The 24,161-nt window shown below is 41.3% G+C and overlaps 1 protein-coding gene across 5 annotated transcripts; it reads left to right on the top strand.

Moving 5' to 3' along the window:
* The first annotated feature begins 207 nt into the window (after positions 1-207).
* IQCE (IQ motif containing E) lies at positions 208-23,904 on the top strand. 5 transcript variants are annotated; one of them, XM_027889468.1, is made up of 22 exons: positions 208-212; positions 2,117-2,164; positions 2,406-2,448; positions 3,317-3,457; positions 3,751-3,882; positions 4,846-4,916; positions 5,401-5,514; positions 6,092-6,142; positions 6,719-6,789; positions 7,022-7,094; positions 7,209-7,258; positions 9,084-9,241; positions 9,741-9,796; positions 10,142-10,350; positions 10,941-11,045; positions 11,800-11,902; positions 13,217-13,312; positions 13,557-13,580; positions 14,431-14,526; positions 15,564-15,694; positions 16,160-16,278; positions 20,513-20,684. In XM_027889468.1, the coding sequence occupies exons 2-22, from the start codon at positions 2,162-2,164 to the stop codon at positions 20,641-20,643; spliced, it is 1,977 nt and encodes a 658-aa protein (XP_027745269.1). In that variant the 5' UTR covers positions 208-212; positions 2,117-2,161; the 3' UTR covers positions 20,644-20,684. The 5 variants fall into 5 exon arrangements, with proteins under 5 accessions (XP_027745269.1, XP_027745267.1, XP_027745266.1 ...); XM_027889466.1 differs by lacking the exon at positions 208-212 and adding an exon at positions 296-399 and having other exon boundaries at positions 20,617-23,904; XM_027889465.1 differs by lacking the exon at positions 208-212 and adding an exon at positions 296-399.
* Positions 23,905-24,161: the final 257 nt, after the last annotated feature.

Genomic DNA, 24,161 nt, shown 5'->3' with positions numbered 1-24,161 from the left:
TGCTGTGCCCGTAGCTGTCTCGCTGCTCCCGGGCAGGAGCTCCCGGCGCGCTGGCGGAGCGGAGCCGAGCCCTGGCGGGGGCTGCCCCGCCGCCCGCCGGCGTTCCCGCCCCGCGGCGCCGCTTGGTGTCACTCGCGATCCGCGTCCTTGTCCTCAGGAGCGCCGAGGTTCAGAGCGCGTGCGCCGCCACCCCGGGCCGCAAGGGGGAGCTGGTTCGCCCCGGCGCGCGGCGGTTGCCATGGTTACCGTGACCCGGAAGTGCCGCCGCGGGGCCATGGCCGCCCCCAGCCCCGGCACGGCCCGGGGGGGTCTCCGCGGCTCCGCCGCCCCGTGAGGCCTCCCCGCCGCCCTCCCGACATGGCCCGCGGGGCCGGCGAGGCGGTTGCAGAGGGGGAGCTGGTAAGGAGTGAGCGGCGGGGAGGAGGAGGATGAGGGCCCGGGTCTAGGCCTGCCTCGGCCCGAGCCCGACCCGCGAAGCGCTCCCACGGGGCCGGGACAAAGCAGTGGAATCCCCCCAGTGAATGGGAGGAGGATGGCTTGGCCCATGTCCTGCCCGCAGGACTCTTGGGTCCTGCCTCTGTCTCCCTGGCACGGCACGGGGGTGGCGTCGTCTCAAACTGCGCTGGGACAAGTTTAGGTTCCCCATTAGGAAGAATTCCTTCTCAGAAAAGGGTGATCAGACGTTGGAATGGGCCGCCCAGGGAGGTGGTGGAGTCACCGTCCTTGGAGGTGTTTAAGGAGAGACTGGACGTGGCACTGGGTGCCCTGGTCTGGTTGACACAGTGGTGTTTGGTCACAGGTTGGGCTGGGTGATCTCAGAGATCTTTTCCAACCCAGCTGATTCCGTGGTTCTGTGTTGGCGTTCGTTGCACCCCCTCAGCAGCCAGATGGAGATTTTTAGCCCCTTTGGGAGCCCCCACGTTCTCCTGTTGCCTGTCGTGGGTGGCTCTGGTTGGGCCAGTTTTGCAGGAGCAAAGGGGCTGTGGAGGTTTCCAAGGGCAGGGGTGGGTTTGTTGTTGCACGTTTGTGTCCTGGTGAACGTTTTGTTGTTTACCATTTATCAGGGCTGAGCGCCTTCCACGTTCTCTGATTCCAAGTGTGATAGCTGCAGCTGGGGAGAAAGATATTTCAGAGTGAGTGGCCTTAAAATAACAAAAATAATGAGTGTGCTGGAAGGAGCATCACCTCAGGAAATTAAAAACTCTGTGGTGTGGTGTGTCAGATACAGACCTGTCTCCCCTCAGTGAGAACAGAAATCTGTTTTACCTGCTCTGTGGTCAATCCTTGTTCCTGTTCTACCAGCCAGGGTTCTGAAAAACACTTCAGTCCCCCTCCCCTGCCTCTGACAGACACAGATCAGCATCTGCCCAAAGAATGGTGCTGTGAGTGCTATGGAGCAAGTGGAAATGGTCTTTGTGAGGGCAGAATGCATCCAGGTAACTTGGGAGCAAAGTGGAAATTTCCCTTGCTATGGTTACATTTGAGAAGCAGAAACTTGTCATCTTCCTTGGTCTGAGGATTTTTTCCCTCATCCTGATCCCTTCTCCAGCTGAATATGGGAACTGAACCATCCCACAGCATGGCAAGGGTAGGACAAACACGAGGGGAAGGGAACAGATGGATGAGTTGCAGCTCAACTGGTGGAGAAATTCAAGCAGAACCAGCTGAAGGTTCAGCTGTGCACTGCAGTGCACAAGTCTCTGTGACTCAGGTGGAAGGTGTCCCTGCCCATGGCAGGGGAGCTGGAATTCGATGATCTTTAAGGTCCCTTCCGACCCAAACCGTTCTGTGATGGCTCATGACTGATGTGACAACATCACAAGACCATTTGTGTTACAGCAAGGGATGCTGGGTTTTGCAACAACCATCTCTGTGCAACTTAAGTGCTTTTGACAAATGGCTTTTTTTTATCAGGAGGAATTGAAAACTCCTATCTCACCCATCTGGCTTTTGAGCAATGAAATGGAAGAGAAATAGAGGATCTGGTGACAACACTTACTGTTTGAATTTATTGCGCTCCCACTTCGCTGTGATAGTAAATGATATAAAGTTTTCTGGATGTGTATTATAACCAGTTGTTTAGCAGCAGATGTCACAGTTCCTGTGTCTTTCCCAGGGAGATGACAGCCTGTCTGTGATAACCTGTGAGTCTGACACAGAAATGGTGAGTTTTCATGTCGATTGTTTATCTGTGGCATCAAACTTCAGTGGGCACCACCTTCATGGTGACTGTTGATGTGGCCAAATCTGCATATACTCAATGCTACTATTTTTCTTTTCTCTAGACAAGATTTTGTCTTATTAGAATAAAAGATATGCATAGAAAAAGGAGCCAATTTTGAGATTATATGCAGAAATCTGAAGAGTTGAATATTTTCAATCGTAAAAATGTGTTTCTCTTTCAGAAGTTAAAGAAGAAGATTTTTCACAAGCCTCCAAAGTCACCAAGTAAGTGTTGCAAAATTTTGTCTTCTGCTCTTCACAGGAACTGAAGTATTTACTTGAGACAACATCTTGTTATTCTCTTCAGAATTATTCACTGCTGTGTGAAGAGGACACCTATTTGAGATTTGTTCTGTAACGTGTCAAGTTTGACTTGTATAGGCTAAATACTGAGGTTCATGGAATAGTTGTAGTTATTGATTCTCCAGCATAAGATACTTTTTTATCATGTTATTCATTCTATTGGCAAATATTCTGAATTTTCTTTTTCCTGTTGTAGTTTTGGAGAAATGCTGATATTTTCAATCTAGAATTACTGGAGCTTCCTATCACCCAGTAGTTATCAGTGTGTGTGGATTTAGCAGTTCTCTGTTTCATTTGTTGAGTTTGTTGGTGGTTTTCTTTTTTCGCATAACCTTAGAAGTACAATGGTATTATAAGATCTACAGTTTTAATTTGGGGTTTGTTCTTTTCTTTCCTAGAGTTTGTTTCTTGCTATACTTTTCCATTTAACTGTTCTTTTAGGCTTCCAGTGAATGTTTCAAAGAAGATCTTACCTTGAAGTGTTGTTATTAACAACATTAATTTCGATGTGCAGGTGTCTTAAGGATGCCTATCCAAAATGTACATGTGAAAATTTCCACATGTGTTCAATCATACTACTGTCACTATGCCTCTTTCATTTTTTAGATTTCTATTTTTCTATATAGTGTTTTTACTGTTTTTTTTAGGTGAGTGTCCCGTTACCCTCTATAAGTACACTGTTAGATTCTAATTTATAAGTAATAGGACTGTGTCTGAGAACTTTGAAGCACAAGACAGCAAGAATTTTGGTGACCTTAAGGCAACAATGAGATGTTTTCTTTTGCTCTAGAGTCTCCCTACAGCTCTAGCACACAACTGTATCCCAAAAAAGCTGCAGCTTGGAGATCTCTGCAGGGAACGGGCAGTGCGTGTTCGGAGAGTGCAGCTGTAAAAAACCCAAGGCAGCTGTGGCTGGGATCGCTGAAACAAGGTAATAGTGTGGAAATTAGATCTGCATATGTGGATAAAATTGTGTGTTGTGGACGGCTTAGCATGTAAATTCTTAGAAAATAGAGTTGTATTTGATTAAAGGTTGCATAGGAAGTCGTTTCACTATTATTTATTTGGGTGGTTGAAATTATCTGATCTGGAGCGTTGGAATTTATAGAGGGAATAGATAACAGCATCTGGAGCTTTCTATGTTGAGTTTGCTCAGAATAAATCCACAAATTTAATTCACAATTAGCCCTGATTTTTGCATTTTTGTTCCATTTTTGTTGGCAGGAACGAGCCATCCTCTGAAATCAGATGTTGACATGGGGCATATGCGAACCAACATTTCCAGTAGCACTCCGGATTATTTGAAGGAAGCTCTAGGAATGAAGAAGCCAAAACATTCTCGTTCTTCCAGTAATGGTAAACTCTGCAGTGGTGTGGTAGATAAAAGTTAACGATATTTTTCCTCTGTAAAAACACACATTGCTTAAGATCTTCGCTTTAGGAAAGCAAGAGCCGTTTCAGTTAATTAAAATATATGTGTCAAAATAAGATCCGTGGGATACTTTTTGAGATTTCTAAATTGGTTAAGGCAGGGGTTTCCAATTTTTTTTTGAGCAATGAATCACTGTTAGCTTTCAGAACTTTTGCAAATTGCCATGCATTTGCAGCTGAAAATGTTGCAAGTATAATATGGTTCAATGGGACAGCTGTAGACAATTTATTGTGACTTTGCAAAACATAGTTTAGGAACCATTGATAGAAACCATCTGCTTGCCTGAAATTCTATGTAATTGACTCCTTTTACTTCTTCTCTAGAAAGTGTTTTATCATGTGGTTGTGGCATTAAAATGAAATGAGTTCTATGAGAAGAGCAAACTTTAATGCTGCTTTTCTTAAAGGAGAACTGTGAACTTAAAAATTCCACTTCCATTTAAAATGACACCTATACTTTTACTGGTAATACACAAATTCTGGCAACTTTTAAAGTTAATAGATTTTCACATGTTAAGCATAAAGAGAAAAGGGGATTCTGGACACCTCGTAGAAGACTTTTGTAAATAATAAATTTGTTGGGATGAGAAGACTTCAGTCTTCTGTGGACTTCGTATCTTTCTTGAGATAGATATTTTAATATAGCACCAGGGAGAAGTAATTAGGAGAAATTGGCTGTAAAATCTGGCAGAAGTTTCATGCAGTAACACTTCAATTTCACCTCCATTTCTAACATTAATTTCCTTACTGATTTTTCTTCTTCTTGGGAAAAAAAACCAACACCCTAGCTTCCAATTTGGTGCTGTTCTAGATATTTAACTGTAAGGTTTCTGATGAGTTAAAAATACCTCTTTTGGATCTACTTATTTTACATACCCCTTTCTGTAGGCTACATTCCTGGAACTCCTGACTACAAAGAAAAAGAAGATATGTATGATGAAATTATAGAACTGAAGAAGGTACAGTCTCTCTTATACAGAAAAAAATCACAGTCTTGCTTCATCCACCTGCAGGTGCCCAGGCCCTACTGCTCCAGAATACTTTGGTTTCCACAACTGGGACATCCACCATATTTTTTGCATTCCTAATGTAAGGCTTAACTAACACTTGTGTCAGACTGAGGCAGTTTCATTGTTCTCATGGTGTGGTAGATGCTCCTGAGTGCTGGATGTGGAAGCCTTGAAGTGTACCCAGTGCTGAGCCCCAGCCATGGCTCTATTTGGATGCTGAAAAGGTTCATTGCCTTTCGTTTCTTTGCCCCCACCTCCTATTTTTTTCCCCTCACCTTCCTGTCCATTACCCAGTGATGGTATTTTTGTTGTTGGTTTGTTGAGTTTTTTTCTCTTTTGCTTTGTTGTCACCATCGTCATTGGATTGTTACTGACATCAAAATGTGTGTTCCTATTCCTGAAATGTGCTTTCAATTTTTCTCCCTTCTCTTAGACAATACAAGCTCAGAAAAATGAGGGAGATCGAATGAAAACGAAGCTCCGTCGGCTGGAACAGGAGAACAGTAGGAAGGACAAACAGATTGAACAACTGTTGGATCCTTCCAGGGTGATTGTTTCTTGGGGGGATAGAAGTGGGCCACGAGAGTGCAAGTCTGTTCCATGTTGACTCCTGGGAATGATGAGTTTGAATATCAGAGGTGGCTGGTTGGGGTGAAGGGATTTCTGTTTTGTGTATCTCAGCTCAGCTCCAAGGAAGATTATGCAGATAAGTTCATGTAGCAAAAATACCTCTAATTTCTGAAGGTAAAAGGAAAATGCTGTTTCTTTAGGGACCCCCTTTCTGATTATTTTGCCAGAGAGTAGAAGGGAGTTAACCTCTTGCAGGCTGACCAGTGCATGCAGTCCTGGGACCTGACCAGGAAGCAAAAGAGCAGCCTTATTGTCAGACCCACAAGGCTGAGAAGAGTTTGTGGTTAAACTTAAACTTGAATCCCTCTGAATTTCTCGTGGCTGTCACTTTCTGTGTGCAGAGCTACAATAAATGTGCTAATATTGAATAATGAGCATAGGGACTTCAAAATTTGGTCTGTGAAGATGAGTAGGTTGGAAAATTCTGTGGGAAGAGCCAGCAGTGGAATAAAGTAGCAGGGTTGGTCACTTGCTTTCTCTGTCTTGTTTTTCAGGGCTCTGAGCTGGCACGAGCTTTGTCAGAAAAGAAGAGTGATAATGGATGGGTAATGGTTTCTTCATTACTTTCTGCTTTCATTTTTCCTCTTTCCTCTTGCCAAGTTGAAACACTACTAAAAATAAAACAAAGTGGAGAAAAAATAAGCAGTTAGGGAATTGTGAAGCCTTTATCTCTGTAGTCAGGTGAAGTACTGGTGCTTTGCCAACCAGTAACAAAGATCTAGAATTAACATAATTTTAGGGAGCTTTCTTTGTCATTGTCTTGAGTCTGTTTAGGGAATATTCTCCCTGTTATTTGCTGCTTTGAATATAGCAAGGTAATGGGCAAAGTTGTTTTTATTTTACGATTGTGTATAAATATTCTTAAGCCGGTGATGTTACCAACAAACACAAATTAGGGGTCTGATTTCACCAGATCTTTTCATTAGATAATTTCATTGTCTTTTTCACAAGGTAGCAGATATGTATGATATACATATAGATCTCCAAGTGGTCAAGTGTGTAGGAATAAGTATGTTTTGTTAGGTACAATTTATGAAGGCAGGGCAAGGTTATAGAGGAATAGAATTTATGAGAAGAGATGGATTATTCGAGGACTCATGAGTGTTTCATTCTTTCTGTAGGTGGTCAGGGGATTAAAGCAGAAGATTCTCAAGCTTGAGCAGCAGTGCAAGGAGAAAGACAACACTATTAAGTATGACTTTGTGGAGGCAGGGGGTGGAGACTTGAATTGGATGAGCTAATAAAGAGAATTGGAAATCCATGTTATTTTGCCTTTGTGTTCTTAAATTCCTTAAGACATTTTAATAAACTCCAAGAATGTATTAGCAATTATAAACCACCCACCCAGAAATTGTGAACCAATAGCTATTGCAGTGTCTTTGCTGGTCTGACTGGATTATTTTTTTGTATTATTCTGTTTTCAGTGAATTCCAGGCAGACACGAAGACCAATAATTTGGAAGAAGTGAGGTTAGCTATGGAAACCTACTATGAAGAGGTAGGTCTGACAGGTCCCTCTCCTACTACTTGTTCTGATTTTCACCTAGTGAATAAATCTGTGCTGTGGAAGCTGACATTGCTAATGCTCCTTAATGGAATCTGTATTTCACAGGTTCATCGCCTCCAGCTCCTCCTGGCAAAGTCTGAGACTATGAGGAAAAAGTATGTTTAATTCTTTTGAGGCAAATGTTTGCACGTATGTGTTTGATACATCACTCATGTTCTACTTTAGCTGATGGAAAACTACTACAGGGGAACAGTTTATCATTTAGATTGCTGGATTTGCTTTTGGATACTAATTTGCTTGGCTTCACAGCCTTGGCATATGTCTCAGTCACGTTTTTTTTTTTTTTTTTCTTGTAGATAGATCATTTTGGGGATGTGGAAAAATACTAGAGCTATTTTAGAAGTACGTGAAAGCTCTGAGAATTTATCTCTGTTAAATAAAATTCATCTTCCCTCATAATCACACGTATTCTGGCATCACTGGTGATTGAAACAAAACCTCACTGGATGTTTGGCATTTTACTCTTGAGTCAGTTCTGCATCTTGCTCTGAGAGTGTGTGCTGCAAAGAAAGGGTTTTTGGAGTAAACATTATTTTTGTTTAGTACAAACAGACAGATTAGTAAGTCCCTGTCAGAGAAACTTGTGCTTGTCACTGGTGTGTGGGTGTGTCAGTGGTGGTGAGGGTGGGCAGTCTATAGAAGCAATAAAAGTCAAAGCACAAAGGCGGAAGACAAAGCCCCAGGAAGAGAGAAGATCTAAAAGCATCGATGCAAGTGTGTGTTGTCCAAGCTCAGAAGAGGGTAAGAGTGTCAGATGGGAATAGGAAAAATCATTACCCCACCACTTCAAAATATGCTTGACCTCCTCATGTTAAGTACAGGCAACTGTCTTAATGTTGGGTGTGATTATGTAGATTGATAGAAACATATGAGAACTCTTTAGGGTCATTATTTTTACTGCTTGTGTTTCCCTAATTCACTGTTGCTTGTGGCTTGAAAGCTGCAATTTGTTCTGTCACTGTTTTTTAAAAAAATAATTCTCTCTTTTGGCTCAGGCATGCAGTGACCAGCCTCTGGAGGCTGTGAGCCATCACACCTAATTTATTTACAGGTGAAAATGAGTCATCAGGTCTCTTCCTTGTCCTCATTTGTTCACAGCTTCAAAAAGCAATGGTCAGGGCAGTCTCTCTCCATTAGGTGACTGTCAGTCTCTGCTTGAGAGGTTGAGCACTGAAATAATAAATGATGTTGAAGGTCAGGGCTCTGGCACATAAAAAGTATTGTAGGAGAGTGTTTCTTTCATGATGCTTGTCTACATTATTTCTGGCTGAAGTGAATGGCATTTGGCTCCTGTTTTTCATTGTAAATGCTGAAGTGTGATTATTTATATGTGAAGCTGTAGAATCCAATTGTAACTGGAAACTAGGCAGCCTTTCAAGTCCTCAAAATGGTCTGCAATTCTTTAATTTAGGTTTTGATGAACCTAAAATAATGTCACTCAGTGGTATGGTTATGATTTCTATCATTTCTGTCACTGCCTGGTTTTGGTGGTGTGTTGTGTTTTGGTTTTCACTCTTTTTTTCCCCCTGCCTGGGACAGCTGTGTGAATAGTCATCCATGACATCTGCACAGCCTTGCTTTTTGTTTTATGTCTTTATTTCCTTTTAATTTCTAAAAAGGAGATCCAGTTCAGCTTCTCACTCTGATATGCCAACTTAGGCTTTCTCCTGCTTTACCTTGTAATTATTCCAGTGAATGGGATGCAGATTCCTTCACAAACTGTTCTGTGATTGTCACTGGCAGTGGCATTTGTCCAAAACTAGGTCCAAAGTAAAAGATGTTGAGAAACGCTGCTGGGGGGAGCTGAGACAATCAACTTAGCCAGCTGACTTGGATAGCGAGGCTGCTCCACTCTTTTTAATGCTGGTTCTTTGCTCTCTGCTTTAAAGTTAACTCTCTGGTTTTGACCCCTTTTCCAAGTACAGAGGGCAGGGATACCCAGAAGCGACTCAAGGCACTGAATGCAGCTGTCCTGAGATTGTCCAGGAACATCAAAGAGTTGCAGGCTGAGAATCGGAGGCTGAAGGAAGATCTGGATCACGTTCTGAGCACTTCTCCTCCTCCCAGCAAAACAAAAAGTATGTGCTGAAAAGTTGATGAAGGTGGGGACAAGGGATTTAGATCCAGCTGAAAGAAGTTTGGGGGCCCTGCAGTGGTAGAAATAAGCGAGTTATTACAGAGGTGAAGATTTGGGAGTGGCAGAGGTTGGAATGAGAACTTTCTCACAGGAGTCTCTCCCTGACTTCTGGATGTGTTGCTCCAGTCAGACCTGCATTTCCTCTGTTATTATCCCTGAGAATTCTGAACTGGAATCATTAGAGAATTTTGTGTTTCACTGAAAAACTGTTTTTTAATTGTTGAAAACACGAATGTGAATGGTTTATATCGACTTCTGAGCCAATTGGTTTAGAAGTCGCATATTTTAAGCCCATTCTCCTTTTTCCATTGGTACATATTTAAAGTTGGCATTCAGAGGTCTTCAGGTGGTCTTTCTGTATGCACAGAAGTTTCAAAAAGTGAGAACAATGTTGACCCCCTGATGTATCCACACGTTTAAAGCTCTGTTATTGTATTTAGATTACAGTGAGTGGAGCAGACAGAGGCTGGTGAGGCGCATTTCGGAACTGGAAAAAGTAAGTGGTCACGGCATTATTGGCCATTATTATGTGGCCTTACCTGTCTTGGAGCAGAAAATGTAGAACCACTGGCTTGAACCACTGGCTTGTCCCTTTGGCATGTCACCCTTCAGTGTATCAGCTCTGTGCATTCTGCCTCATCCATGTAAACTTATGTCTGTAGCATGTGCCCTTCCTGTTTTCTGTGATCATATTTGTCATATGTAGGTGCACATTTTAGAATTAACTTTCATTTGATCTTTTCTCACAGCCTAACTAAAATCTTTTTATAGTAAATTTGAATTTTCCCCCTCCCTTTTTTTTTTTCCTTTTGTGTTTTCCATGTAAATTTATCCTGCTTAGAAAGTGTGTGCCATGGAGAGCACCAGGGTGTCACCAGCAGATAGTGATTCATCACAGTTACCTGCTGTGTCATCTTCACCTTCTGTAGACCTGGATCATCCAGCCTCCCACCATATAGACCATGTTGAGGAATGTCATCGTCTCCAAAAGGAAGTGAAGAAACTGAAGAGTGACAGGAAGGCACTTCAAAATCTCCTGCTCACTAAGGAGTAAGTGTGACTCTTGTCTGGGATGTTGTTCTTTTGTAGGTGTGAATTATTATTTCTGATCGTGCTATGAAGTTATGTAATAAGTACTTCGCATTTTCAGCAAGAAAATTAATTTTGAGGGTCCCTTCAGCTTTTATTTCAAATGGTTCTTCCAATCCTACTGGCTTTGTAAAATTATATTGCAGAAAAAAAAGGTCAGAGGATGGAAAATGAGAATTTCTGCTTGTTTCTCACACGTTCTTCAAGGATTATTTTTCTGCCAACCACAGTGAAAATCCTTTAAAGGGTTCTGTGTCTGTTTATGCAGCACTTCTTATAAGTATTGTGCTGTAAAACTTTGTGGGTTTCTTTCAACATGGTTTGTCCTGTGTCACTTCTGAACAAAGATGCACAGGGAGAGCGTGTGAGGAGGCCTTTGCTTCTGAACAATGTGTGCTTGTGTTTTGTTTTGTTTAAAAGGAAAAACTGAGCATGAAGTTACTTTACAAATCCAAGAAAACCCATTTTATTTGTAAGTTTAAACAAAAATAACTACTTTGTGGAAGCATGAATGCCTTTAGTATCACTTAGATGTCCTTATTCCTTTGAAGATTAGATATCAAGCAGTTACTGCAGGCTAAGGCTGAAGTGGAGCTGGAGCTGCAGAAGTGGCAGAGTAAGATGGAAGAAAAGAGTACAGAAGAACAGACTTTAAGGTAGCACACCTTGTGTTTGTAGATCCTTTCAGAACCAAAAGGCTGCTGCAGTAAATTCTCTTTTGAAGTGGCTCAAAATCCATAGGAGTTCATCTGAACTGCAAGAAGCTGGGAATTCTTTTAGGCAGAACTGTTTTGGAAGGATGGAGTAAGTTACTAGTGGAAGAATTCTTTAGAGTGATTTTAGAGGAAGAGGAAGACTAAGTAGTAGAGTAAAAATAAGAATTATATTATAATAGAAATTAATAAGATAAATGGAAAAAGCTGCTGTGTAGCGCTCAGAGATGTTTTCTCTAAAGAAAAGTTGTGGTATCTTTACCTCAGCCTGTGCTCCCAGACCACTGGCAATGTGTCATTCCAATTGCTCCGTGTATTCTGTACAACTGTGAGTAATAATCCTGTGCGAGGGTGTCAAAAAAAGGTGACTTCATACTTGTTTTGTAAGAAAGGAGTTTGACTGACAAATATGAAACTGTAACAGATTTAGAGGCATTATTAATAGTATTAAGGGTAACACTGTAACCTTGAGACTTCTTAATTTTAACATAAGTCTGTGCTGTCACATCTTGAGGATTGATGTTACATGTCTGTTACTATGAGAACAGGTATTGTTATCCTGAAAAATTTCCAATTTTGGCCTTAAAAAAAAAAAAAAGCCCAAAGCAATCAAGTGTTATGAAATAGGTTTAGTATTTTCAAAGCAGCAAAACCAGAAAACTTCTAGCTATAAATATCTTTGCTTTTCCAACCCTAGTGAGGAAATCCAGAACCTGACACAGAAAGTAGAGAAACTGGAGTCAAAACTGGAGGAAGAGAAAAGACAAACGGCAGGAGATACAAGGGAAAATCTTGATAAGGTACAGACACACGGGTTTTTTGTGGTTTGGTTTGGTTTGTTTTTTCTGTAGTCATGTTAAGCTCATTTCACTAAATACTACTGGGAAATTATTACTGGGGATTTTGATTGCACTCAAAAATAAATAGACCCTGAAATACACGTAGTAAAAAACATGAATAAAAATGTCCACTTGCTTAAGAGGGTTCTGTTATTTGATATGCTGTGCAATTCTTTAGATTCTTTTTTTGTGTGTTATAGGTTGATGGATGCAAGAGGATGTTTTGAATACCAAATAACTTGAGTCTTTAAAAACAGCCAACAAACAGCTCCTTTTTTCCTCTGTGGACTATATATATTCTTGGCCAGTAACCATCCATTTATTGAAATGTTCCCATTATTTGTAATTATCACTAAGTTCCTACCAATTTCTCATTTTAATAGTAGGTTGTCATTTTTAATATGACATGATCCATTTGCTGAACTTAAGCCTGTAACTCAGTGTTTTTAGGTTATAAATAAATCCTTTTCAGGGAACTAAGAGGTTTTTTTAGAGTCTATAAAATCTCTTGTTCCTCTGTTTAAAATTTTACACCATTAAATTGAAGTAGTCTCTTAAACTTGCAGCTAAGTTTTGTTTGGCAAGTGAGGTCTGACAATTAGGGTGGGATAATTAGGGATCAAAAGGATCAAATGGTGACAGGTGGAATATACGACAACACCTCAGAAGAAATAACTGGAACAAAATCTTGGTTTGTTCTTGGTTTCTTTCTTTGTCCTCTAATTAATTTCTTCAGGATAGAAGAGTAGAGTTATGCCAGCTTACACAAAGCCCTCTGTTTGCTCAGTGTCAGACAAGGCCAACTAATCAGTAAGTTTAAGCAGATAATTATGGGGCTACAGTTGCCAGGATGAGACATTAGAGAATTCCCTCGTTAATTAATACTTGTCTTTCCTGGAGAACTGCAAAATTAGGTAACCTGACATTTGTTCTCAGTCTGTTCATAACACACAAACCATTTCTGATCAACAAAGCAGTGGGTTAGCCGTGCCTTAGCAATGCACAGAAAAATAGGAGTATGTGGAAATGAGAACTTTTCCATTCCCATGCTCTGCTAAGGGCTGAAAGGGGGGCAGGAATGTGCTTCACTGGAACAGTCATCTGGATGATGAGTTTGAGCATGAGCAGGGTTCAGAACTAAGAGTTTCCTCTTGAACTTCCTTCTGCCCTGCAGGCAGGATGAACTCTGGTGCTGATTTTCCTGAGTCATTACTAACCTGTCTCCCTCACAGCTTTGTGTCTTTACTGTACTAACTTTAAGGTTCTCCTTTGCAGCCTTCACCAGTCTGCACAGTTAAAGGCAAAGAAGATCACAGGGAAGAACAAGCAGCCAAAATCATCCAGAGACACTGGAAGATGTACAAAACCAAGGTGAGATTGTCCTAACAGGGAGCAGCGAGGACATCCCCCCCCTGAACTTTACTCTTTAGCATCTGTCCACATATCTTAAAAGATAAAAAGGGTTGTTTTTTTTCCTTAGGTTTGTTGTTTGAGGTTTTTGGGAGGGTTGGAACAGGTATTTTCTGTGTGTTTTAATTGTTGGGGAATATTATATATATATATATATATTTGTCATACATATTTGTGGCATTAACATGGGCATCTTTCATTTCAGAAAGAAGAAGTTGCTCTGGATGAGGTGAGTCTGTTTACACCCAACAAAACAGTACAACAGGTTTAATTTGTATCAAAGAGCAAACAAATAACTTCAAAGATGTTTTACCACAGTGATGTTTGTTCTTCAGGCTGGCTTATAATCTTCCTTCTGACATCCTGGTTTTGTTTCATACATCTTGTCAGTGTTTCCCTTTTGGTCTCAGATTTTCCTTACTTAGTACCTACTGCAAGATGAATGTGCTTCTGAGAATTTTGATACCAACAGACAGGATTTTTTTTTCCAAACTAGATAATTCTAATAATGCTTTAACTTTTACTGTGATGAGTCTTCAGAAAGATTTGAAGTTTTTGCTAAGGAGAAACGTCTGGGAGTATTATGAAGAAATTGGCAAGTTTGTCAAACAAAGTCACTTCTTGAAAAATGTTTGGCAGAGAGGTTTTGATTAAACTGTTTTTTTCCAATAGCCCAATGTGGCATCTTACATTTGTTTCTTCCAGAACATTTAAAATCCCACTTTCAGAAATTAGTCTTTACATCTGAATGCTTCTTCTTGATCACAACCCAGTAAACTCTGAGTGGAGGGGAAAGACTTACATTCAGTGTTATCACCACAATGGTCTGCCAGCCTTGGCTTGGTTTTTTGATGGTACCAGAGCATCCCAGAGCCCAGTGGGCAGCCAGAGTCTAATATGGAAATGGGAGCAGGTTGCTGTGTTGGTTGGAGTTGGCACTTGGAACTTCCTTGCATTTGATAGGATCGATTGTGAGCACCTCCCAGATGGAATTTAAACCCTGGAGGTGACCCCAGAGGTGTGTGCCTGTGGGTTATCTTTCCAAGGAGTTAACATCTACTTCCTTCTCTCCCTGCTAGGCAGTTGTGGTGCTGCAGGCGGCTCTCAGGGGACATTTAGCTCGACAGAAACTGTTGCTGAATAACGGGATCCACGAAGCAAAATCTCCCAGCAAGGTAATTATAGGGCATATGGGGATCCCAACATCCCATTGTGTTTAGTTTGCAGTGTGAAGGACTGAACTTCCAGGCTTAACTCTCTGAGTCTCTTGGGGATGTTGTTTTAATGTGTTGGTTGGCAACACCACTGTAATTCCAGAAGGATGCTGAGCTCATTCCATGGGCTCCCTTTCACCTTCTGTAGTTCTCACTTTTCCTCTGAAGTAAAGCTATGAATTCTCAGTGTTGTGACTGTAACTGGGTCTCTTTTTCTTTCTGGTTCTCCCATCAGCTAATAATGCACCTTTTAACTCCTTAATTCAGAGCGATATTGAAAACCCTACTTGCTGTCAAGTGTTCACCACTGGATCACTGTAGTAACAGATAAACTTTTGTCACGGAAGTTCAGAAATAAGAATCTGAAAAGTGTCTTTGATTAGATTGAAAAATAAAGGAGTCTTGGTGTGCCATGCTCAACCAAATACTTGGTGTCCTCTGTCATGGTCAGCTTGCTTCAGATTACTTAGTTCTGAATATGAAAAAATTTCCTTACCCAATTAAACATTCAGTTTCTGTAAATGATTTGCCAATTTATATAAACATTCTTTGGACCTTTATCAGGCCAAAGTTAATTTGTAATTCTCCATCCAGGTTGTCCACCTGGTTGCACTTTACATGCTCTTTTATTTTGGCAAACTGACCCCGTGTAGTAGGACTGAATACTTTGCTTGATACACACAGAAGATAAATCCATTATGAAGGTTGCCTTACCTCCTTCATCTTCAAAAGGTTTCCTTCCTGGAAAATAAATGAACTTTCCTTGCAGGTGTCTGCTCTTTCATTAATTGAATGCTCGTGCTTCAAAGCTTGCATGATGATCAGATTTGCATTTCCTGCTGATTTAGTCTTACAGAACCTTAAAGACTGCAGACCAAAAGATGGGAATGTTTGTTCTGCTGCCACTTTCACAATCAGGAGTAAGATTGTGAAAGGTTCTGTCAAGCTTCTGTGCAATCTGTAAAAGGTCAGTTTTCTTTAATCTGATTGCTTTGCAGAACTCCTGCTTGTCTTCCATGTCAGACTCCTTGAGCTCGTCCTCTGATTGCGAGGAGAGAGATGAGGTTGTGACGTTCATTCAGTCCATTTTCAGGGCTCACTTAGCACGTACAGCTCTGCTTGAGGAGAGGTAAGTGAGGAGTAGATATTTCTGCAACATGCAGTAGCAAAATTGGTTTTACTGCAAGAGAGGAGAACTTGTTTGATAGAATTTTGGTGTGGGTTCCTTGGCAGAGAAGGTGAACGAGGCCGTTGTTACAACAAAGACATGGGAGAGCTTGCTCCTGAGAAAATTCAAAGGGCATGCAACTAAAAGGAATTTTATGGCAGCAGGAGTCTTCCCATATCCTGCTGCATGTTCTCTTCCATAGCAATGAGTAAAAGTAAAGTAAAATAATCACTCTCTGGAAAAAACCATGTTACTGTTGCTATCAAACAGATTGCTAGCACACTTGCTTAATATAAGAATCTGAAGCCCCGACATGTACAAGTTAAGAGTTATGTGGAGGCAGACCAGGGGCAAGCTAGAATGACTAAATGGCTTAGCTCAGGCAGAGTGCAGTGATTTGCTTACTATGAGTGTGTCTCTTTGCAGGTCTTCTGTGCCCAGTGCACCGAGTGAGAAAGCAGATTCTGCAGTTTACAACACAGAGAAGAAACCGGTGTCAGCAGCACTCCAGAAACCTCCTTCAGTCCTCCCGTCGTCTCTTCCTGGTAATCTCATTTCCCTGTGTTCAAAAGGGGGTGTGTTTTGAGTGGGTGCACACACAGTTTTATGGACAACATCTGCACATGCACACACATGTGCAAGTGCATAGTTGTACTCTGTGTGTGTGTGTGGCTTAATTTAACATGTTGGTTATCCTGGCACGTGCAGTTCCTTACATAAAAAAAATAAAAGCTCTGAGAGTACCACTACCAGCTTCCTCACAGTGCTTTGTGTTTTTGTCACAACTGTGGTTTGGAAAGTCTCTCTGGTGCAAGTGGTAATTATTTGTGGAACATGGTGTTCCCCTGTATTGCCTCTCTAGTTCCTTCTCAGCCCTCCCATCCCTGTAGCTGTAGGATGGTACTTTCCACTACGTTTTTGGGCCCTTAGCCATAGACAAGCTGAGAGCATTTTCACCACCCTGACTTAGTTTCTGCAGAAGACAGACAGACATCTGGTGTAAAGAACCATCCTAGGCAGCCATGTGTGTTCAGTCACGTTTTTTTCAGCAGTCTTCAGTTGCTGCAGTGAGGGGGGGAAAATGAAGTCCAGGATAACCTTGCCAACTAATACTACTGTAATACAAACTGAGAAAATCTGTCTTTTTTTTATGGTTCTTATGCCATTTGGTTTTCTTCCTGAATTCTTTGTAGCTGTTTGTGAGAAGATGGAGTTAAAGCCAAGGAGGCTTTTAGGAGGATGTTAGAAAGTCCTGAGTGGGAAAGGCAAAACAAAGCTGCAGATAAGGCAGCTTCAGACATGCAGCTTCAAAGGAGTTAAAAACAAATTGAAAAAGGTTGGTTCTATGCAGAGTGAGATATTTTAGGCTTTAATGGACCAGCTGTGGGGGGGGAAAGAGCAACTTTGAGTGTGACCTGAGAAACACTGACTTGTTTTTTTGTCAGTGAAAAGCTGACAGTCCCTGCAGACTTGCTCAGAAGCAGAGAATGCTTTAAGCAGCTGAGGCTGTTTCTCTAAGATAGGAGATGGGGAATAAACCAGATTTGCAGGGGTTGTGAAAAACAGAGGTCACACTTCAGTGAAAGAAAATGTGTTTAAGAAACTTTATCGTGTTCCATTTTCAGAGGCACATTCCACTTTGTGAGGGAGTAGGTAGTACTTGCTTCTCTGAAGATGTTTGAGTTTTGAGTGATTTGAATTATGTCTAGTGACAGTATCCAGGAAAAAAAAATAAATGCTGCAGCACCCTGTTCTGCCTGAACTCTACTGCAGTAGTCATTATTGGCATGCTCTGTGTAAACCTAGAGTAAAATTGTGAAATTCTACCCAAAGAGGAAGAGTCAATCAATTATGCTCAGTGCTTGTGAGACCCAAAGAAGGGTGTAAGATGAAGCTCGTCCGGGAAATGCGGTCGTGTGAATCCCAAGAGAGCACAGTCACTGTCTGGCTATGAAGTCTCCAAAGCTAAGTTTTATTGCAGATTATGATGACAAACTGATGAGTGAAGAAGTTTTGGAATTGTTTATATTAAAGGAGATAGGGAGGAAATCATAAACTTTCAGACTTTCTTCCTTGCAGTCCTTTGCTGATGACTGTCAAAAAGGAGAGACTGGGAGCAAAGCAGGGTAAATTTGCTGCTGATTTTAGGAGTATGGGAGACCTTTTCAAAATCTGGGATGAGGATAGAATGTGTATCCAAGTGGCTTGTGGAGAGGCATGCTGGATATGTGCTTGTGCAGCTGCACAACTGCCCAAAGACTGTCTGGCACTAAGCTCTCTGAATTTCTTGGTCCTGGTGCATTGGAGTGTTTAACCAAACTCTCCCAAAAGACAAATTAGGAAAGAGAGCATTCTGGTGTAAATTCTCCCTTTCTGAAGAAGTGTGAGCCCTTGGTGATCTGTTTTGACGTTTGCCATGTGAATTTATGTGGCTTAAAATAAAGTTAACCAAAAGTCCACCTCTGCCATTCTGAGCTCCTGACTGGGTTTTGGTGGTGAATTGGGATTTCCATGGTCATCCTGCAGCTTGGAAACTATTTCAGACAAGGAGATGGTTGAGCAGCTGAGTGATTTTAAGCAATCAACTTCTTTTGGCTTTTAATCACACAGCTGAACAAGCTCTTACTTCATTTGTCCCAAGTCCAAACTTGCATTTTGTGACCTCTAGGTCTTACAATGATCTTAAGCTTCCAGTCATTGTATATATTGCAATACGTCGTTTCACTTCACTACCCTTTTGGCACTATTTTGAGAGGAATGGGGAAGATAAAAATGTGTTTTAAAAAAACTTATATATCTGCTAGACTGACTGGATATAGTCCTGGTCTAGCATTGCAGACTTTTAATTCATGGTTTGCATCAGGTTAGATGTCTCTGTATTTTCCTTTAAAAAAAAAATTAATTAAAAAAATCTAGTGTAGCATTCAGTGCTGCTTTGCTTGTCTTCAGAATGTGAACAGTACTTGAAGATTTTATAAAGCCATGTCTGCTGTTTCCCATGAAATGGAACAGATATTAACTACTCAGTCTGCAAAATGTGATGTTTTGTTTCATTCTGTCAGGGGAGTGTCAGGAAGGAAGAATATGTTCTGTACATGCACAGCAATCTCGATTAAGGGCAGCGTTTCTCTGCTTATTACTGGCCACTCTGGCTACAACTGTTAACTTCATTTGAGGCTTTTCTTGAAATCATAATGAATTTACATACAAGCCTTAATTCTAATCAGTGCTTAACCTTCACAAGCACAAAGATAAAGTTGTCTCTGAAGTGTATTAAATTGAAGATGAGGACGAGAATCTCAGACATCAAGAGCAGGATATAATCAGGAGTGGTTTGGATAATATTAAGCTATTTCATGTATAATATGTTTATTGTTGGAGTTGCTTCTTCTAGTTATTGTGCCTGCTTCTGGAAGTTCCCTTTGCTCCTCTGTGAGCTACTGTCTCATAAAGCTTCCTGAAAAGCTCTGACATTATTTGTTGACTGATGCAGAGAAGAATTTCAGTCAGTAGAAAGTCATGTGTTTCTGTGCTTCTGTAGGTTGAGGTCAGTGTAGTGGCCTCCCTGCATTCCTCCTTGCCATTCACAGGCTTTCTGTCTGTCACTCTATTTTTGGGCCAGTTGTGGTCCCCTTTCTTTATTCCACATTCCAGTTTCTGTGTGTGCTTGTTCTTCCATACCAGGAGATTTTTTTCTGGTGTCAGGAACCTCTTATTTCACTACAAGACCCGTGGCTTGTTTGTTGTCCCCAGGTAATATTCTCTGTGTGCCCTCCATTTCAGGTCAAAATCTCAGTGTGTGGCGTCTTGCCTGTTCCCCCTTCTACCACAGGTTGTTCTCTCTAATCCACCACAGATTAGTTCTCTTCTCTGGGAGAGCCTTTTCAGATAATTTATATTTGAAACTGAAAAGTAAGTGGAGCTGAGGGGAGAATATTTTGCTAGGAGGTATTAATAGCTGAGGGGAGGATATTGTGCTGGAAGGTATTAATAGCAGTCATCATTTAGTTCATAGGTGTCTTGTAGAGGGCAAGCTGCTGGTTCTGCTCTTCAGGGGTTAGGGACTTTGTATGGGTTCATTTTATCCTTCTGGTTTTCCAGTGTTTGCTGGAATCATTAGGGATCTATCTGTTCATGCCCTGAACATTTCTTCACACGTTGGAATGGATGAGACACATAGAAACACACATCCAGAAAAATGACAACGAAGGAAAATTAGAAAAAAAAAAAAAAAAAAGAAAAACAAACCCCATGGTGTGGTCACTGTTTTATTGTCATTACAGTAGTGCAGCTGGTGAATAATACTTTTGGTATTTTACGGATATAAGGATGAAAGACAGTGGCTGAGAGCTTCCATCTCTTTTTTTATCCATTTCCCTTTGCTCCATCCGTGTGTGACTCAAATTCTCATTGTTACCTTCCTGCATAGCTTAAGCTTGGGTCAATTTTTCCTTTTCTGGGCGTGTAATAAATATTTGGTTTCATGGCCTGCGATGGCTTCAGTATCAAATTGCTTCAGTCGGTGGTGTGTGGCCACTTGCAGAGATTTAAAGGCAATAAGACAAATGAGGTGTGGTCAGTCTGTCAGCCCAACACTTGCCACGCACGGCTGGTTCACTGAGGAGAACAGGAATAGCTCTGTGCAGAAACGGATAGATCAGGCTTATCCATTCCTGTGGGCAGGTCTGGCAACTCAGTGGCTCAGGGAATATCACACAAGGGCTTGTTTTTTGTCAGTGTTGTTTATTGATGACCTTGTTTCCTCTGGGATCATTTCAGCCAGGTCCTCCGAGGGGCCGTCACATCCCACTCCTGCCCTGCCCGGGGATGAAGCTCACTCAGATGACTCCGATGATGTTGTCATTGTGTCTCCTTTGTTGCAGATGAAGAGAAGCTACACCCACTTTTAAGTTTTGGTGACCTTGAATTATTTGATTCTCAAACGGAACTGTTTGTACCGAGATCAGGCATCTCAAAGATGGAAAAAGGAGGAATAGCAGCCCCTTTTTAATGACAGTTGACATTATTTCAGCCATCCTTTGATGTCACCTCTGCAGACTTTATGGCTAAAAGCCCCTGACTGACTGTTAACCTTACCCTGGTACACAGAGAGTTTGGATTTAAAAACTCAACCGAAAGACTTTAATGTTTTGTTTCACGATGAGGATTATAAATTCAGTTGACAAATTTAAGTGAAAGCAATAAAGCCTTAAGCTATTTCATGTCAAACAAAGTTTTGTTTCAGATGATCTAAAATATAATTTGTGTAATCAGAAAGTGGTTAATGACGTGACTCCAATTTTCAGCCTGTGTATGTGCAAGGGTACAGCTGGTATTTGTTACCTGGGCCTCCCTGTTTAAAAATTTTACTTGTCATATTTTATATCTTTTTTTGTGTATTTTTATACTGAACATTTACAGGCTGTGCAGACCTTGTAAGCCACTCCTCTGTCACAGGGCCATTCTAGGCCTGCTGTATCAGCTGGCTTTTCTTATTTATTGCTTTTTCCACGTGTGCTTGTGATGATGTGTATAGAATGTTTTGTATTTGAAATGTCTGATCACATAATCAGATTTTTGGATTTGTCAGGGCGGGTGGGTAATGGCAGGAGTGTTCTTTGAAGGGTAACCTTGTGACTGCTTTCTGCCTACAGATCACAGATTTGAGTTCATTGTACAGGGTCATCTCTAAGATGTGAAACCATCTGAGATAGGAGATAGGACTGTCTGAAATGTTCACCTGACTGCAGTGCTCATGCACTGAGGGGAGGAGCACTGAGGTTTTTAAGTCTGATGTTGCTTTGCTGTGGTTGACATCTCATCCCAGTCCTGCCTTTGCCACCTGTAGGGTAAGTCCAGTCAGAATCTGGGGGAGGGATCACATATCCACCCATCTTCTGTCTTCAGGTGAAGCTGCCAGGCTGGTGCTGCAGAGCGTGGGCACTGCCCACTTTGTTCTGTGGGTTGTGGATTAGGATGAGCATAATAAGCAATCCAGGCAGTTTGGTTTGGCAACAGAAGTGGTAGGTTGGATTATAACAGAAATTAGGACTCCATCCAGAAATAACACTGACAAGAGCATTGTCCATGGAGAGACCAAAGACCTAAGGGGCTGTGGAGAGTGTAATCAGAGGAGTCTTTCCAGATCTTCTGTGCAGACTGTTCTTTTGACTGCAGAATTCGTACTGTCACACCAACACCCTTCCAAAGCATTAAAATGTGTGCGGGTTTTTTTAATCGTGGTATTTATTGAAAGGAGAATTCAATTTTACATGCACACAGTGAAGGTTTGCTGGAAACCCTAATGGTTTCTTTGTCATCAAAGAGTAATAAAGTCTCCTGTAAACAGAAAGCACACTCTTAAATATAAGATTTTTATCACCTTTTTTAAATTAAAAATCAGTCACCACTGTTTTGCAGAATACCAATAAGTCAGGGCTGTCTCAGTTCTGTGATTTCAGTGAAGCACTATCTGAGGCTTATCAGAGTTTGTGCCAGTACTTGCAGCCAAAGAGGAAACTGGATGGCTGCAGCACAATGCAGCTGATTTCATTTAATCCCATCGGTGGAAATGCTGCCTGTGCTGTTTCCAAAGGCAGTTCTGGGAGCTCTCCATACCCAAAGCAGCCCGAAGAATGTCATTTGCACTCCCGGTGGGTAAATTCTTCCTGGCTGTGCTTTGGTCACATGACTGTCAGCTGCAGGAAGGATAAAAAAATATATATAAAATAAAAGGAGTAGAATCCTCTTGGTAGAAGCTGAGACCTGTCTCCCTCTGTTTCTGGAAGTCATGTTAAGAAGAAGGGTCATTGTGCTAAATGGAGGCAGAGCTGTACTGAGTTGCCTGTGTATAATATTTCAGGTCTGTAGCTGTGACTCTGTCAGGGATCTCTCCAGAGAGAGTAACTGGAGTTGAGGACTGACACATTAAGGGAAGAGTATGTAGTGTGTCAGGACCAAGACTGATATCAAATACCTAGCTAGCTGTAATCCTATAGGGAAATACTGAGACAGCAAATATAATAAAGATGACATTCTTTTACTTTACTGGGCTGTAATGACCAATATGAAAGAATTAGGAAGTTGATACAGAGCAGGAAGATTTGTGTTTCACAAGAGCCTGTGACCAGCAGCAGGGCTGTCAACAGACAACTTCTGGCATAAAGGGGAGCTCATATCTTGGGATGACCCAAAGGCACAGGATCTGGGTGAAAAGGAGCAAACGTTTTCTGGAAGGAGTGAAAATACGTCTAGAGCTTACTAAATTTGAGTTTGCTATCTCCTGGGTATCAAAAATCCGATACTTTACTTGAGGTGGGTTTCAAACTAATATTTTGGTTTGGAGGACAACTTGCTCACTGCACACGGAGTTTGGTGTGGTACAGTAGGAAGAGAAAGCTCCACAGAACCAGTAGCCTTTAACGTGGTTGTGTTGGACACTGCAATGGAACGTGTTGAAGGGAAGAGTGATGGGCACCAGGTTGTGTTCTGTGGTTATCTGAATGCCAGCACCTGTGGGAAGAAGTGTGGAACAATGATGGAAGAAAAAGTTATTTGAATAAATGGCATTTTTCCTCAACAGGGAGCTGAGGACAGTGAAAATCAGTGTGGCTGTCAAGATAAACCCAATACAAACGTGCTGTTTCTGAAAAGTAAGTTTTCTGTAGAAAGCCCTGGAAACCTTGTGGGGGCATCAAGGTTTTGAATTAAAATTAAAATCCACTGTAACCTATGTAACCTAAAAGCACACTTCCCATTCTGTTGGTATGGAATAATGTTTCCAACTTAAAAAACTTTTGCAGTGTTTAGCTAGAGATGTGTGTGAGTATAAAGATTGGACTTTAATGGGACGTTATCTCTCTTGATCTCTTTTTGCCCTTAAGTGCCTTTGCCTGTAAGTCTCCACTGAGGCATCAAGACATGAAAACTATGGTTGTTTGCATAGCTATAAAATAATCCCTGCACAGGCAACTTTCAATGTAGTCAAAATGGAAAAGGAATAATCTTGGCATATGAGAGCACCGTTAATTTTTATGACCTTTTCAATATTTAGAACTGTGCAAGTATTTTATGTAACTTATTTTGGGATCCTTGAAAAGCTAAAACAATTGCAATGTGTTTACCCCTAATGGTTGAATTTTGAAATAAAGTTTGTATATACAAACAGGTGATGTGTTTGTGGTTGCTGTATTTGCATTGCCCCTCTGGCCTCTGCTGGTAGTTCCTGCTTTCACTTTGCACCTTCCTGTCAAGCAGAGTCCTTGTTGCAGGACTAAAACAGCTATAAGAGCACAAGATGAAGTAATCTGTGTTTGATGAATATCTTAACTAATTTCACTGTTTCAGTCTTCCTTCTCTGCTCTACTGACATATTCTCTGGATTTCTTGGGACAAATTTTAAATGCTAAACACTGGAGATAATCCATGA

This window comes from Empidonax traillii, unplaced genomic scaffold (genome assembly GCF_003031625.1).
Source record: "Empidonax traillii isolate 1590-97213 ecotype Southwest subspecies unplaced genomic scaffold, ASM303162v1 scaffold263:size1499331, whole genome shotgun sequence".
NCBI classification, from domain to species: Eukaryota; Metazoa; Chordata; class Aves; order Passeriformes; family Tyrannidae; genus Empidonax; species Empidonax traillii.
The sequence above is the reverse complement of the archived record's forward strand: the minus strand, read 5'-3'. Positions and strand labels throughout refer to the sequence as shown.